General features: G+C 35.2%; 1 protein-coding gene across 7 annotated transcripts in view; it reads left to right on the top strand.

The window, feature by feature from the left end:
- The window catches only part of LOC126754493 (nephrin), a 99,895-nt gene that overhangs the window by 57,352 nt on the left and 23,826 nt on the right, over positions 1 to 18,717 (top strand). For all 7 annotated transcript variants that reach the window (XM_050466507.1, XM_050466506.1, XM_050466508.1 and 4 more), the window contains exons 10-14: positions 985 to 1,121; positions 9,455 to 9,608; positions 10,179 to 10,316; positions 10,687 to 10,851; positions 10,911 to 11,207. In XM_050466507.1, coding sequence (XP_050322464.1) covers positions 985 to 1,121; positions 9,455 to 9,608; positions 10,179 to 10,316; positions 10,687 to 10,851; positions 10,911 to 11,207 — 891 coding nt within the window. The remainder of the gene's footprint in view (positions 1 to 984; positions 1,122 to 9,454; positions 9,609 to 10,178; positions 10,317 to 10,686; positions 10,852 to 10,910; positions 11,208 to 18,717) is intronic.

The raw sequence follows: 18,717 nt of genomic DNA on the forward strand, positions 1-18,717 counted from the left end.
CTTACATTTGTACACATGTATGTATGTATGTACATACATATATTTGTACAGTGCATAGTAAGCAAAAATTAAAAGCTTTAAAATGAACTTTAACATTTGAACTCTTCAAGAAGACTGTTGTTATTTTCAATTGGCTTATGACAAACAATCTAAAAAACTGTTAATTAATTACAGCTCATGAAACATATTTTTGTTCCAAATTTGTGTTACTGCTAATGTCAATATTTTTGACCTCCTTAATTAATTGAATGCGTCGATCTTTTGATTCATACATACATTCAGTACAATTACAAAAGCAAATTGAAATTTTCAGCGTTTTTCTTTGAGATAGCTGCTTTTGTTCAGTTCATTTGAACATACCATACATATCTGCTAAGAGTTAAATTGTATGTGGGGGTATGATTAGTTTACAAAATGTTATAATTGTTATTGCTAACCATCTTCCAAATGAATTGCTATTAGGCTTAATCAATAATCATTTTCGAAAAGGTGACCGGTAGGTAACATGGAGTTGATGTGCGCATATTTCAGCTCCTGGATTGTTTAAACCTTGATGTTGGATCTAAAAAAATAATTATAACATTATATCGGTCAATCAGTGATGTACAATGAAACTCACAAACAATTTTTTTCTGGTAATAATGTACTATACTCATGTAGCTAATATAAAAGTTAACTTAATGCCGCATATGTCTGTAAATATGCAAAACATTTTAGTTTAATTTAGCGAACTTATAAAATTGTATTTAATAAAGTCTAATGTGTGAAATTTAACCTTGCCCCCATTACTCCTGCTCCCATATTTTACATATCGAATTTGTCAGTCAGTATGTGAGATAGGTTCATTCAAAAGTTAATACAATCAACTAACTTTTAACCGTTTATAAGGGAAATTGGTCTTTACTTTGATCTAATGCCCTTAACATATTGATTTTTGATTTTCTGGTTTGGTGCGATTTTTCTACCGTTTTTGCCTTTTTACAGATCCCCCTTCTTCCCCCATAATTTCTGGCTATATGGAAGGACAAATTATACCGGCCGGTTCTGTGCAAAAACTACTTTGTGTCTCTTCAGGTGGAAACCCCTTAGCTACCCTCACTTGGTACAAGAACGATAAGAGAGTAAGTAAAAATTAACTTATACGTATACATATGATATATCGATCTGTATTTCACTACTGCTATATAATATAGAGATTTTTTTCTAATACAGGGTGTTTTTTTAGATATGAAGATAAAATTTAATGTTAGGTGCAACAATTTATCTTAATAATAAATAAAGAGAGGCAATACCTCCTAGACAGCAATTAGGGCCGTACTTCAATGACGCACCGAATATCTTACAAGATGTTGTTGTTGTTTTTGCAGCAGCAGAAAAAATCTCTGAGGTAATTTGGTGGAATGCTGCAAAGATGACAAACCTTAGTGGATTGAAGTTCCGGTTCCGTTTATTTTTTTTAAATTTTTGTAAAAAGGCCTTTACTACATACATACAGTAGAATAGCGAAAAAGTTAATCAAAATGTCCCAAGGGTGTTTTACTTTTCCGAAATAAAAAAGTGTTTCCGAATTTGAAAAAAAATACCGGAAATAAACATAATTTCGGTGATATAATACGTTTAATTTATTTGCATGACTCACTTCCACTCGTAACAAAACAGAAACTTAGATTAAGCTTGTACTTTTTCACACTATACATACATATGTATGTATGTATATATTAATTTGTAAGAGCTGATTTAAAGAAGCGGTCGTACTTGTTTGTTTCTTTTCTTCTTTGTAATAGCTCCTGATAATTTTCGTCCGCATATTAACAGATGTGATATCTGATTTGTTTCGTTATTGTTTTCATACCACTTTACTAAGGTATTGATGCATTCAAGTGTTTCCGAAAAACTCACTTTTTATTACTGCATATCTTCCTCGATAACTGATTCCTCAACTTCATTGTCAGACACTTCGAAACCTTCATCATCTTCGATTGTGTTCTGATTTTCGATGTCTTCACTGCTGACGTCAACACCACCCACCTTGGCCAATAACGATTGTATCTCTCGAAGTGTATCATCGTGAGAACTATTTGATTTATTCAATGGAAGCAGTAGAATTTTTTCTTCACTGTCGTATAGCCACTCTTTTATACTTTTCCAAGCACAGCTCTTGGCAATTCAACCCATGATGATTTAAGCAGCCTTGTGTTACAATGTTCCATAACAGTTTAGCCCGGTATCCTAATTTCAGCAATCATATGGGATTTGGATACTAGCGGCAAAACAGCTGTCACGTTAGGTGGTAAAAGCATTGCCGTAATGTTTTCATCATCTGACTGTAACTTGTGCAGTACAGTTATCAATCAGCAATAATGCCCTTGCTGGTAAATTATTTTCAGCAAATAAATTGCGAACCTGAAAAATATTTCGGCAAACTTAAAAATTTATAATGAAAGAAAAAATAAATTTACCTGCTTAATAAACAAATGATGGAACCAGCGGTAGAATAGCTCTGAAGTCGTCCAAGACTTTTGCGAGTTAGCATATTTCAATGTTGAACCCACCCCTTGAAGCAACGGGGGTTTGCGGATTTACAAATTATGAATAGTTTACTTATGCGAACCATCTGCGTTCGCACACAACATAAATGGTTCCGTCTTTTCGTTTGCGGAATGACAGTATGTTTTATATGGCAGAAAACGATAAAATAAACCAGATTCACCTGCGTTATACAGCTGCATGTCCGAAATTTCCGTTTCATTAATTTTTACCCGCAAATTATGAATGAACGGTGTTATTTAAGTGGGAATACCGTATTTTTTCTAGAATATTTGCTAGCCATTCATCAGTTGTATGAAAATGTTTTGCAGAGTGCAATTTGGCAAACTCGACCACTCATTGCACAATTACGCTGTCTTTCGCTTAAGCGTCCATTTATAAAACCTTGCCTGAAGAACGAGATATTCCGATTTTGTAAAGTTTTCTTGGTTGCAACTCCACGCCATTGCCTTCAAAATTTCAAGATATTCTTTCTTTATTTTTTAGATGGTTGCCTTAGATACTTGGAAATCCAACGCCAATCGTACATATGTATGTACTTCGGGACACCGACAATAATTTTTTACATAGGAATTCGGGGAATACATAGCAATTGTTTTTCTTGGTAACCAAACGGTTGGGTTTGAACAAAAAGTTAAGCTCAAAAAAGTTAACCAAAAGGTAACTTTTTAGAGCTGTACGTGGACGCTCAAAACCGGCAACTTAGCCGAAGGTTTAACTTGCTCCCGAGTTACCCTTTGCGCGATTCTACCGTATTTTAATTTCTCTGCTTCTGAAAAATAATTTATTGAGTCAGCGCTTCCGTGTAAACGATATTTGATGTTAATTTATTTTGTGGCAGCAATATAAATTTATTTTGATTTTCAGGACCTCCGACAATATACCGCGATAAACTAACATACAGTTGGCCATAAGTAAAGTATTTTCCCGTAGGTCAACCTCTACTAATTCGAAATTTGGCCTTGGGAAGTTCTGAAATTTTGTTCAGCAAGCCGCTACGATCCCTCAATAATCGATTCTCGCGCACGTGCTTGTGAGGTTCTCAAATTTTGTAAGCCGCTGTGAACGTTCGATACTCGACTCCCGCGCGCGAGATATGCAATTAAATATACGTTTTAAGTAGCTTTAGCTCCTTTATTTTCAAGGTGATCTTAAGACTAAATAATACAAAATTTACTTAACTGTAAGAAATCTTAAAATGTATGCAAATATTCAATAACGTATTTATATATTAGCCTGAAAGCTTAAAATATAATAATAATAATCTCTTGAATATTAAATTTGTCTGCATATTTATTTTACCTTTTAATATTTGTAACATGTACATTATCCAATTTACCTCATTCATTCATTTATTATACGTATATGTATATTTAACTTATTACAATTTTCTGATTCTATGTTAATTAGTTTTTTTTTGTAATAGAATGATATCTTCTTCTTCTTTACTGGCGGTTATATCCGAGTTAACAACAGCGCGCCAGTCGTTTCTTCTTTTTGCAAGGTGGCGACGATTGGAGATTCCAAGCGAAGCCAGGTCCTTCTCCACCTGGTCTTTCCAACGGAGTGGAGGTCTTCCCTTGCTTCCCCCGGCGGTTATTGCGTCGAATACTTTCAGAGCTGGAGTGTTTTCGTCCATTCGGACGACATGACCTAGCCAGCGTAGCCGCTAATTCGCTAAACTATGTCAATGTCATCGTATATCTCATACAGCTCATCGTTCTATCGAATGCGATATTCGCCGTAGCCAACCCGCAAAGGACCATAAATCTTTCGCAGAACTTTTCTCTCGAGAACTTGCAACGTCGACTCATCAGTTGTTGTCATCGTCCACTAGGACTGGAATAATGAGGGACTTATAGAGTTTGTTTTTGTTCGTAGAGAGAGGACTTTACTTCTCAATTGCCTTCTTAGTCCGAAGTAGCACTTGTTGGCAAGAGATATCCTGCGTTGGATTTCGAGGCTGAAGTTGTTGTTGGTGTTGATGTTGGTTCCTAAATAGACGAAATTATCTACAACTTCGAAGTTATGACTGTCAACAGTGACTCCCCCTGCGGGTAGGGGGGACCCCCTTGAATTCGGGGGGGGAAAGCGAATATACCCGTGCTAAGGCATGCCTGTCGTAAGAGGCGACTAATATCCTGGCTACCGGTCCAGAGCTGTATGGAAGCTCAACTGGTAGTAGCTTTGGCTACGAGGTCTGACCGGAGACTTAATTCTGGTACCACGGGGAGCAGTTGCCCTTGTAGGTAACTCCAATCTGCTCATTGGGTTTGGCCCTTTGTGGAGATTCGTGGTGGTTGTGGTTAAAACCCAAATGCGGAAAGAACTGACCTTGTCAGTTGAATGTGGAGTTGCATTGCAACCGGGTGCCGGACCCAAAGCACGGCAGAGGTTTTAGATGGGCCTCGAACCCTACCAAGGTGGTTAGTGTGTCCATGCCACACTGCCAATTGGTACTGAAAATGCTTAGCATTCTCAGGGCGCTGATCAACGCATTATTTTGGTCCGCTGTGCTTTTGAGCGCCGTGGAGTAAGGTTGTCGTCAGCAGGTACCTACGTTAAACACACCGGACGTTGTCAACAGTGACGTGGGTGCCTAGTCCCGAGTACGACGACTGTTTGTTTGATGACAGGAGATATTTTATCTTGCCCTCGTTCACTGCCAGACCCATTTTCTGTGCTTCCTTGTCCAGCCTGGAGAAAGCAGAACCAATGATATCAATATCATCGGCATACGCCAGCAGCTGTACACTCTTATAGAAGATTGTACCTTCTCTATTTAGTTCTGCAGCTCGAATTATTTTCTCCAGAAGAAGGTTGAAGAAGACACATGAAGGAGAGTCGCCTTGTCTGAAACCTCTCGTTTGGTATCGAACGGCTCGGAGATATCCTTCCCGATCCTGACGAAGCTTTTAGTTTTGCTCAACGTCAGTTTACATAGCTTTGCGGGGATACCAAATTCAGACATCGCGGCATAAAGGCCGACATCATGCTGTCGACTAAGAGGTGGTTTGTGTCGATCCTCTTTTCGCGGTTTTTTTTCCAAGGTTTGGCGCATGGTGAATATCTGCTCAGTTCTTAATTTTCCAGGAGTAAAGCCACACTGATAAGGCCCAATGAGTTTGTCGACGGTGGGCTTTAATCTTTCACACAATATGCTCGATAGAACCTCATACGCGATGTTAAGGCTTATCACACGGTAGTTGGCGCAGATTGTGGGGTCTAACTTTTGTGGATTGGGGAAAGCACACTTAAATTCCAATCGTTGGGCATGCTTTCATCCGACCATATTTTACAAAAAAGCTGATGCATGCTCCTTATCAGCTCTTCGCCGCCGTTTTTGAATAGCTCGGCCGATAATCCATCGGTACCCGCTGCTTTGTTGTTCTTTAGACGGGTAATTGCTATTCGAACTTCTTCATGGTCGGGCAATGGAACGTCTGCTCTATCGTTATCGATTGGGGAATCGAGTTCGCCTTCTCCTGGTTTTATGCATTTATTGCCATTCAGCAGGCTGGAGAAGTGTTCCCTCCATAACTTTAATATGCTCTGAGCGTCGGTTACTAGGTCACCTTCTAGGGTTCTACAAGAGTAGAGTGCCGACCCACAGTTCCCTTATACCGAGTTGTTGATGAGTGCTCTCAGAGAGCAGGAGTGCAAGCCGAGTAGAAAATCGTTCGGCTGTCTGTTGTGATTGCAGCTTCTCGACGTCGAACCATCCTTGTGTTTGTTGACGCGCGTTTTTTGCTGCACAGAGGCAGGTGCGAATCTTCGCTGACACAAGATAGTGGTCCTAGTCGATGTTAGATCTTTTCATTTGGGGCGGGTCCTAAACCCAGCCCACCCCTGTGTAGGGCATATTTCGCCTTCTCACTTTAGCTCGCCTCCGAATGGATGTTCTTAGGCTACCCAGAGGATACTTGGTTTAAAAGCGGAAGTCGTGAGCTGCTTGAGCCATATGTAAAATAATCGTTTCTGGCCCCTCCCAAGTGAATGGCGACCAGAGAACTTTCCTCACTTGCGTGAACTTCTACACATGACTCCGTCCTCCTAATAATATGAGTTATTATAATATTCTATAGATTTACTTAATTTATCTTTAATGGTTAGTGAGTTACTTTCAAAATTTAAGATTCTAATGTTTTCACTTAAAGTTTTTTGTCAGAATTTCCAGTATGATTTGTTAGGCTTCGTTAAATGTAAAGTTATATTTTCATTCCTTAGGTAATCTTTAATATTTACGCTTCTGAACTCATTATCTGTTATCAGTTCTTTAAAATATCTTTTTTGTGATTTATATTGTCTTAATTTTTCAATTAGTAGTAAGCAGTAGCAAATTTAGAAAATCGATCTATAAAAATTAAAAAATTTATTCTTTGTGTTAGTATATACGACTATATGTATAACCTGGTTAATATCTTTCAGTGTTTCACTTATAATAAATTTAGACTTTATTGGATTACGATCGTATTTTGCTCTATTACGAACGTAGCAATTGTTGAAATACATATATTTGAATTAAAGTTTTAAAATATGTGTATTATATATATTTTTTCGGTCCTTGATAATTTTCATTATACCAGCATGTCCTGTCTCATTTCTGTGGTACAAGTAACTTTTCTTAAATTTTTGCTCTTCCGAATTCATATCTTTTGCCATGTAAGAAAACTTAAAAAACTTCACATTTGGTTCATATTCTTATAACTTTATTATCTTTTTTTGCAAATTTTATATTTGTGTAGATTCCCTTTTCCCATTCGCTATATGTTGTCGCAATTTTCCTTCTAAATCACCATTAAGATCTTCTAAATTTATACATATATATTCTTTTTCTTATCGTTATTTAATTCAAAATCCTTTATTTTCGTATTTATTAATGTAATTTGTATTGGAAATTTATTAACCATTGTATCTAAAATGCCAATATGGCAATTTAAGTCTTCTTATGGGAATGAATTGTCATTGCATGACCATTTATTTTATAATACAGAGAATTTGTGCTACCGAAACTGCCTAAATTTATTTCGTGGGTATCAGAACTTATTCTACTTAAGAAGTCTGCTACGCTATAGTCGCTTAACTTAATCAACCACCGGTAAAGTCTTGGAATTGCGTATTTTCCCCCCGTTTTTGTGTACAACCTCTTGAGTGGCTGATGATCAGAAGAAATGGTAAACTTAACTCAGTACAAATATGACCGAAAATAGCCAACAGCCCAAACGATGACAAAGAGCTCTTTCTCCGTGACGGAATAATTAAATAATTGTCCCTGCACATCTTTTATTTGTTTATTTACTTCTTGTTCATGTATTTGTGAATACTTATATATTTTTAAATAAATGGGTGTATCAGTAACTGTTTTTATTTTATGCTGCATTATGTTTGTATTTCTTAGGTGTTGAGCCTCAGTATAAAATAAATCTTGGTATTCATGTAACTTTGATTTTAACTGATTTCTTTCCTCACAATTTAAGTTTTCATATAAATGCTTTGTAAATGTTTCATCCAAATTGATACTATATAATTGGTGAATCTCATCTACTTTATAGGGATATTATAATAGCTTTAGCGGTTGTAATATATTTTGAAGAATAATTGCATTAAAATTTTTTCTTCAAAATTAGTCAATTTCCACGACATTGTTGCATTTTTATGAATTTCTTTTGGTAGTTCAGTAATTATTTCTAAATTTATTTTTGTTTCGCTATCAAGAGATTTAAATTTCAAGGGAGTTTTTATTGGAATTCTCTTATAAGAAGGTAATGTTTTCGTTAAAAAGTGAAGTAGATGATCCAGTATCTTTAAAACATAAAATTTTATCATATTTTATATTTAATTCAACTATTGGAAGTGTTCCTTTGAGTTCATGGACTTGTTCATAATCTGTATCCATCGTCTCAACTACATATTTTCTAAAATTTGTGCTATTATATCCTTGAAATTGATTAAAATTTTGGGATTTAACTGGTTCGAATGAGGGCGCATTTCTAAACTAGTTCGAATGATTGTTAGGTGATACGTACAACCGTTAGGTGAACAAAACTATATTATACTTTGTAGCAACTGGTTGCAAGATTAAAATGATAATTATAAGAACTACTTAAGTCGGAAAGCTGTTTGGATAGTAAAAGTTACAATATAATATTATAAATACATTACTGAAAATTAAAAAAATGGATTTAGTTCTGAAAATAACGAAGAAAAACCAAGGATCTGCGGGCGATAAACAAACCACTCGAATTTTTGCGTGAGAATTAGCGTCGAATACAGGGTCTCAGTGTACATTCCTTTGTTGGACGGATTTCAACTGAATTTGCTGCTTCTAGAAAAATTATGTACTTTGAAAAGCAAAGAAATGGAAAATATTATTGATTCAAAGGCCTTTTGGATAATGACAACGCCATGCGACGATTGTCTTGCTACTGCCAGTACCATTGGTAGGAGAAGCAAAATTCATAGTTTTCTTGGCATATTCTGCTTATTTTCTGTGACGAATGCGAGCTCTGAACGCGACACTTTGCCGCACACTACTCACTACAGCAATAATAAAGTATGTCACCCTCACGTTTACGATTTATAATGTGTTCTTTCTATTAAGTATTATTTTATATTAGAAGGTCGGTTTCAAAATATTCCACCATGGTATTAAACTGTATAAAGATACATATATTTCAAAAAATAATCTTCATGTTACAAATAAATGTTTATTTTTTTCGGGAAAAACTAATAAATAATGGGCATTGAATTAGTAATACTTATTATTTTTACCTATTAGAGGTTTAGTAGATATTCTTTATTTTTACAATTTGATACCTTATGTTTATGTGTATAATTTTACTGTTACAAGATATATTTCAAATGAGTATACTAAAAACAAATATTGGTGATATTATTATACTTATAGGTTAACTCCGTGATACGAACAGCTGATAAGTCTGTCTCTGCTGAAATAACGATTTTAGCGAATGTAACAGATAACCAAGCGCAATATCGCTGCGAGGCATCCAATAGTGCTACTGAGATTCCCCTTTTCGAAAGCACTATTTTAAGCGTTCATTGTAAGTATATCCGATTAAAAGTGTACTAAAAAATTTGATCGCTTCGTTTTGGAGAGCATAATAATATAGTATATGGTATATTTATAAAATATTGAGCCAACTTCATCTAAGAGAGAATATTGCTAAGTATTAGTTTATATATGTACATATGTATATGAAATTTATTGGTTTTATATACATATGTATGTACATAGTTTAATCAATTGGTAATAACTTGGAATGTGCAAAAGTCAAGACAAAAAGTATTGCCCTACGGTAAGCTATATGTTATTTTATGGCTTTTTAACCCAATAATTTTTGTTATTCTACATAATGTCAAACCTAACATTTCATTTTATGTGTTAAGGTTTTTTGCTGTGAGTTATGATAATTATTTCATTACTATAGATCATAGGTTGTGATAAAAGTATTACAATGACAAATGATGAGTAAAATAATAATCAGTATTAATATTAATTATAATTTTTAATATCGAATGTCAACAAATAAAGAAAAGATAAATATAATACATATGGTATATTAAGAAATGTTACGAAAATTATCATAATGTTTAATTAATATAATTTACAGTTGCGCCAGAAATTGTTAAAATTCGCGTTGAACCTGAAGTTCTAAAACCTGGTATGGAAGTTGCTATAATTTGTGATTCGAGTTCAAGCAATCCGCCAGCAAAACTCACTTGGTGGAAGGATGGTATTCCAATCGATGGTAAGTTTAAGGCGTATAAAAATTTATAATGCATTCTTTGAAAACTACACAAAATTTTATCTATTTTTCGTTTTTTATTAAAAATTGTTGGATAAGTTTTCTGTGTTTTTAATTATTCGTATAAATTATTCGTAGAAATGATGAAATTGTGTTGCTTCTGTTTTCCTTATGAATTTCTTGTTTACTTTTTGATGATTTTGTGTAATTTTTCACTTTTATTTTATTCGTTGGTATGTCTGAACAATTTATATTACTTCTTCGGCTTTCGACAATACGACATTTGTAATAAAATCTTAATACATCTAATGTATATATATTGAAATGTTTCCTTCTAGTAAAAATAAATTTATTAATTTATTTATTATTTAAGGCATAAATAATTCGTCCAAACCAGGATTATGGGGAGGCACGGTCTCGACCCTGGCATTCAAAGTGAACGTTTCTCAGGAAATGAATGGTGTGGTTTATACATGTCAGAGTGCCAACGAAGCACTACAACGCAGTGTACATGAAGCAGTTAACTTAAACATATTATGTAAGTTCTAACCAATTAGGATGTGGTATTGGTTGTTTAAATTTACTTCGTCATCATAGATCCACCAGTGTTTCTACCACCACCATCATCAACTGCTGTAGGAGTTGAAGGAGAATCTTTACAAGTCTCCCTAAGCGCTACAGCTAATCCAGCGACAGTTTTATATAGTTGGACAAAGGATGGATTACCAGTACCTTCAACTTCCATTAGCAATGGTCGTGCAGAGCATCGTATATACGCAGACGGAGCTAATCTTAACTTCACAAAACTGAATCGAAATGACGCTGGAATTTATGTATGTGAAGCCAGTAATTCAGAAGGCTCTGCAAAGCTCAATATTACTATTGTAGTAGAATGTGAGTACACAACTGAAAACTTTAAATATAAAAATAGTTATTTGAAGGCAAATGATTTGCAAACAAACTAGTATAAGTTATTCTATTAATTGAAGATTGAAATCAAAATTACGTTCAAGGCTTTTCGGCCCAGGTAATAGTATTCAAATTTGTACGAATCTAGAGAACTTAAGTTGTAATACATGGCATATTAAGTTTGCCACGATATTTTTAATACTTCAAAGAAAGCCGGGAATCCGATAAATTATATAAATAATAATCGGAACACTAAAAAGCTGCCATTCAACGTGACTTATCAAAGTCAAAATAAATATCTTCTTTAAATATCTTTTTCCTTATTAATAACTTTAATTCGACTTGAGGGTCGTTTATGTCACTCTAGAAAAAACGTGCATGAAAGACCTAGCAAATCATTTTCTGATTTAAACCAACGAGCATTTCACAGAGTAGGGGACAGCCCTTGACAATATTACATACAGTTGCAATCAAAATTATGTGAACATGCAGACCAGGGATATTCTACGATAAGTAACATTGTACAATGTCGCCAAAATGTCGGTGACTATTTGATTTACAGTTACTTTAAATTCAAACTAGCTAAGGCATATTGAATTTTGTCATTTAGTATATTTGTACATATTTAAATGTGTATTAAAATATACATAATATAATATATTATATAAAATATACATTTTAGGATATATGTATATAGTGACAATTATCTAGTTAAAAAGTAATTGATATTGGTATATAATTTATATTTCATACTGTGAATACTGAAAACCATTTTATATTGATATATCGAGTTTGAATATTGGACACGATTACGATTCTTTTGGCGCCGCGATTTGAGGGTATAAACGGAAAGAGGAAGTCTTCAGGATAAAAAAATTTATATACTATATATACCCTCCTCAGACTTAAAGTTTTCGAGATATTAGTATTTAAAGTTCCACAGTTTTATATGCAATTCACTCTCATAGTATGTTTATTTACATGACATGACAAATACCAGGTTTGTCACATATTGTGTTTTGAAAAAATTTTCTGCTTAACATATATAGAGACAATGGCACAAATGGTTTTGTATCTTATGTTATTTGATAAATAAAGATAAAAAAAAATAACCCTGGTCGGTCCAACACTGGGGTGTTCATAGTTTTTTGTTTCAAACTACTTTTTGCACTGGCGGCTTTCGGCAGCGGTTAAAAAAAAATAACCCTGGTCGGTCCAACACCGGGGTGTTCATAGTTGTTTTGTGTTGAACTACTTTCTGCACAATTTTAATTACATTCCTTCCTGAAGATTTCCTTCTACATAGCATAGGATAAACTTGTTTTATATCCAATAGAAGTTGCATTATCTGCGAGCCGAGGCCATGGTTGGATTTCTTTTCTAAAAAAATTTGACGATAGTCGTATAGGGCCATGTATTGATGTAATCATTTTGGACTTCGGCGACTCTTAATTGCACTCTTGAACCAACGATTCTGACATTCGTCATTGATAATATTGTCTGCATTCACTTTCTCCACATACTCACCAATGCTATGATTGTTGGTTAAATATATAGTACCGTCACCGAAAAGTTGACTTAAGCCATTGTATTGTTTTCCACCATCAGTACAAATTCGGGATGTACCGGGATGTACAAACTTTTAAATAAAAGGCCGTTTACGCGGAAAAAGCAACAGATTTTATCTTCCTTGTACAAAATTCCAAATACCGTCGTTGTCATTTGTTCAGTAACGCGTCCTCTATTATATTTACGTTTCGTTAGAAAATTTTTATCAATTTGGACTGTTTTGCCCTCTCCACCGAGACAGAACTCTGCGTTGGAATATATTAACACAGTAATTTCCCTGAGGTAGCTGTTGTATTCAACAACAGTGTTGCAACTCAAAACCGGCTCTTCTTTTTGCTTACGCCAGTTGGTTAGTTGGGCATGCACAGTCGTCACGTTCATTTTGATTACCAAATAGCAAATTATTGCTATAATTTCCTTCGGAGCCAAATGACACTGACATCCATCGAAAAATGTACCTCGAGCTGGACTTATGCTTTGCCTACAATGCTTTGCTCTGCCTACAATGCTTTGGTTCTTTTTTTCGTTGGCCTTGAATTACACCTCCAAATCAATCCTAATTCTGATCTTTTATTTTCCTCTGGTCGCATCTTTTGTCCGCATTTGTCGCAGAAAAGAGGAGTGGAATTTCTTGTTGGAATTAATCCCACTTCCTCAAAAAACTACAACGATTGCTCTTTGCTTTCAACAAGACTTCCAAAAGATGAAAAAATGAAAACTTCGCTAACTTTGAATTTGAATCCGGATGAGGCATTTTAACATTAACGAAAAAATTTTAAGAAATCACAACTTACTCACTTCGCTCCACTTCACCATAAAAGAATTACCGTTAAGAAATTCCAACGGAGTAGAAAAATGTAACGGAAAATTTTCTGGGAATATGTATTTCATATTCAGACTTTGGGAATTGCCAAATAGTAAAAAAGCTAAAAATATTGGAGTTTCCATTGGTAATATACAACCAGTATTTACTAAGTATTGTACATATAATAATATTTGTTTTTTAAATAATATATGGTGTATAATCCATATATGTATATACATACATATATGAAACAATAGTTCGTTTTGAATCATTAAAATAATTGTAAATTAAACAAGAAAAAACGTTAACCTCGGTTGCACCCTTCACAGGTGCATTTCATTCAGTAACTACATATGTGTCCAGTTTGTATGGCAGCTATATGCTATAGCTAACCGATCTGAACAATTTCTTCGGAGATTACATTGTTGCCTTCGAAAATAATCTATACCAAATTTCGTGAATATATCTTGTCAAATGCAAAAGGTTATCCATACAAGAACTTGATTCCGATCGTTCAGTTTGTATGACAGCTATATGCTATAGTAAGCTGATCTAAACAAATTCGTATATTACATTACTATCTTAGAAAATAACCTGTGCCAACTTTTGTGAAGATACATTGTCAAATGTGAAAGTTTTCCATACAAGAACTTGATACCGATCGTTCAGTTTGTATAGCAGCTATATGTTATAGTGGTCCGATATCGACAGTTCCGACAAATGAGCAGCTTCTTGAAGAGAAAATGACGTTTACAAAGTTTCAAAACGATATCTTAAAAACTAACATTGCATATGTATACACAATGCTATGCAACGTAGGGTTAATACTACATAGGTTATTGGAGGACTCATTGCGTTCAATAATTAGATCGCTTTGCTAAAATTCGTGACGCAGTGTGGTCCAATAATTTTCTTAGCTCAACTTTCAGTTCAGGATAACTTTTTTTCTTTAAAATGTTATCATAGCAGGGTAAAAAGTTAATATCAAGTTTTTTGCTTGCGAAGCTTCTAATACTTAGGTAGATACTGATGCTTTATTAAATTGGCTTCGGTGATAAGTGATATTACTTCACTAAACACCACAATTCAAAAATATATATTGGCGTGAAAGTTTACATAGATCTGATGTACCCGAATAAAAGCACGTATAAAACAAACATTTGAGACAGTGAGAAAGTGAAAAAAGAAAACATAAAAAATAAAAAATAATAAAATATATACATACATACTAGCTGACCCCGCAGCCGTTGTCCTGCGTGAAATTATGTGTTTTGAAATGAAAAAGTTGAATTTATCATTTCACTTTTTTTTAATGTAACGCAGCTTGATAAACAAAATTTTTTGGTTTCTCTTCCGGTGTATAGAAAAGAAGGTTTTCCAACTCGTGAGCAGGCCACGTATATCTGGCCGAGTGAAAAACATAGCATTTCCAAATGTATGCCATACACTATGCGACTATCCTTGTGTCTCAAATGCAATTTTCACTGGAAACTGAATATGTTTGAACTGAAATGGCAAATCGTTAGAACTCGGAGGAATTCGTAGAATTAAGCATTTTGCCCCTTTGTATTCGATAGCTGCGTCACAATCAGTCAGGTTTCATTACATAGTTTCGGCGCATGAAGATTGCGGAACATAATATCGACAGATACAACTTTGAGACGCAAATGATGCGGTGGCATACCAAGCATATTCAAAGAATTTAGAAATTCCACGATCAATCAATTTGTATGAGCGTAAGTCTCCCGGAATTTGACTTTGAATCTTCCAGTTTAAGTCAACAACATCGTTATTTTTGACAGCTAACATTGCGCGTGGAATTGTAGTTACGATAATTTGTCCAATGTCCGAATATTCGTGATGAGTTCATCTTTGGTGAATTGGTAAAGGGAAGATGGAATTGATATCAAACCACCGGAAGTATCAACCGGAATTTACCCATTTCCAATTCTTAGCGAATACGATGTAAAATGTCTTCGGCAATGTCATTTTTGTTCGTATCCCATAATTGACGCGGATTTGAAGACTGATATGTTGAAATGATTATCGCGAAAATTGTGCGAACTTCAATTGCATTCGAAGTAGCTATCGCATCGTTCATCGTTTGATTCAAGTCATTATCATGTTCTAGCAATTGTAATTGCTGGCATGCTTTTCAGAAAGTTGCACACACCATACCATTCACACTACGCAATGGCTCAAATTAAGTTGAAGTTGAACCGCGTTCTTTAATCAATAGCAACCGAAGTTAGAAGCAATCGTGGGTTTTTCGGGTGGATGGTGTAAATTCGTCCTAATGCATTAGTTGAGAACACACCTGGATGTCCATCTACTGGTTTGCCTTGCTTTCTACATAACTATTACTTCGAGGATGCATTCCACGTATGTATAATATCAAGGCATTTTCGAATATAGCAATGTTCTCGCAAACGGATCACAGACGCAAGTTGAGAAAAAACTCGTCAAAGTTAATTTTGTTGCTGGTGGTTTTCCACTATATTATACTCTGGGTTGAAATACACTCTTTAGCCATTCTTCAAATTAACTGCGAGACGCACAACAGTCGGAAAACGGTCATGAATTGCAAAAGTAAATATCTTACATAACGCTTCATTGCAGTATACGTATCGACCCATTTGATTTTGCTGATCTCATTTCGTTCAAGGTCAATAACCGCCAAGTTGCTTCTTTCGGGGACGAATTTGCAAACGCATTTGATCGATTTCACCAAACTGCAATACTTAACATTGATATGAGTTTTGAATGTGAATTAGACAATAGTGGTGAATATAGTACTGTAGATGTGTTGTCAACTCCGATATTCACTCTTCTAATTTGAATGCTGAATGTTCTGCCATTGTTATCTGGTGAGCGATGCCGATAAAGTGGATATCCATTATTTCTAGTTTGTGTTTCCGAAAGAAAAGCACGTGGATAGTGTTTCGTGCATTTATTGTCAGACATACAAACCGAAGTGGTATTGTGATGTCCGCAAAGTACATGAACCATATTGGTTTCGTATAACTCTACTTCTATCTCTGGATCAGAAATTTCCGCAGAAATGATTTCATCAATTTGATTTGGTGTAACCACCATCCCCCATCCGTTTTCACTGAATAAATTTCAATAATTTTTTTTTGAATAGCCGGATAAAGAAAGCAAACGACAAATTTGACAATTGAAAAACAAAAGAAAAGTTGAAAAAAAAATTTTCTATGAAAAAAAGTTATTTTTTTGGAATTGTCCAACTTTCCGACTTTTCCTGACGAAAAGCATACGGTTTTTTTAATTTTCATCTTTCCTCGATCCACAGCGAACAACCTCTGAAAATTTCATCAAGATTAGTTCAGCCGTTCTCGAGCGTTCGCGTTACTAACAGCATTCATTCGTTTGTGTGGGAAAAAGAAAAGGGCTCATTTTAGGGGTTTTCCGGCAATTATTCGATTTTTTTTCGCCATAAAAACCATCCTTGAGCCTCAACGAACATTTTAAAAAAAGAATTGGAAAAATTGGTCCATTCGTTTTTGAGTTATGCGCTTACCAACACATTTTGCGATTCATTTTTATATATAAGACTAGCTGACCCCGCAGCCGTTGTCCTGCGTGAAATTATGTGTTTTGAAATGAAAAAAAGTTGAAATTGTATTGTTTCTACATTTTTTTAATGTAGCGCAACTTAATAAACATAATTTTTTGATTTCTGTTCTGGTGCATAAATATACAGAGAAGATGGGTTTCCAACTCGTCAACACGCCACATATATCTGGCCGTGTGAAAAACATAGCATTTCCCGATTTCCTTGTGTCCTGTTGATTGTCAACGCAAAGGCAATTTTCCCTGGTAATTGAATACGTTTGAACTGAAATGGCTGTCGCTTGTATTCGATAACTGCGTCATAATCAGTCGGGTTCCATTACACAGTTTCAGCGCATGAAGATTGTGAAACATAATAATGACAGATCCAACTTTGAGACGCAAAAGATGCTGGGGCATACCAAGCCTCTCCAAAGAATTTGGAAATTCCACTGGATAATTTACGTTTTCGTCTTCCTTGTCAAGGCGATCGATCGATTTGTATGAGCGCAAACCTCCCGGAATTTGACTTTGAATCTTCCAGTTTAAGTCATTAACATCGGTATTTTTGGCAGCTAAAATTGCGCGTGCACTCAAGCAATTGCAGTTACGATCCTTTGACCAATGTTCGGATAAACATTCTTGATGAATTCATCTTCCGTTGAAGTGAATTGACAAAAGGGAGGTGAAATTGATATCAAACCACTGGAAGTATCAACCGAAATTTGCCCATTTCCATTTCTAAGCGAATATCCGTACAATGTAAAATGTCGTCGGCAATGCCATTTTTTCGTATCCCATAATTAACGCGAATTTGAAGGCTGATATGTCGAAATGATCTTCGCGAAAACTATGCGAACTTCAGTGGCATGCGAAGTAACTATTGCAATGTCCTTCGTCTGTTTCCAGTGATTATCATGTTCCAGCAAATGCAACTGCTGGCATGCTTCTCAAAAAGTTGCACACACCGTACCATTCACAATACGCAATGACTTAAATGAAGTTGAACCGCGAGACGCACAACAGTCGGAAAACTTTCATGAATTGCAAAAGTAAATATCCTACAAAGCGCTTTATTGTTCACATATCGACCCATTTGATACTGCTGATCTCATATCGTTCAAGGCCAATAACTTGATCGATTTCACCAATCTGCAATATGCAACATTGACATGAGTTTTGAATGTGAATTAGACAAAAGTGGCGAATATGGTACGATCCATGTGTTGTCAACTTCGATCTGTTGTTAACGTCGATATTCACGCCTCTAAATGCTAAATGTTCTGCCATTGTCGTCTGGTGAGCGACGCCGATACAGTGAATATCCATCATTTCCCATTTCCGTTTCCGAAAGAAAAGCACATGAGTAGTGTTTCGTGCATTTATTGTCAGACATACAAACCAAAGTGGGATTGTAAGGTTCGCAAGGTCCCATGAACCATATTGGTTTTCACCACTTCGTATAATTCTGGATCTATCTCTGAATCAGGAATTTCCGCTGAAATGATTTCATCAATTTGATCAGGTGTAATCACCATCCGCATCCAA

This window comes from Bactrocera neohumeralis, chromosome 4, assembly GCF_024586455.1.
Source record: "Bactrocera neohumeralis isolate Rockhampton chromosome 4, APGP_CSIRO_Bneo_wtdbg2-racon-allhic-juicebox.fasta_v2, whole genome shotgun sequence".
Taxonomy (NCBI): Eukaryota; Metazoa; Arthropoda; class Insecta; order Diptera; family Tephritidae; genus Bactrocera; species Bactrocera neohumeralis.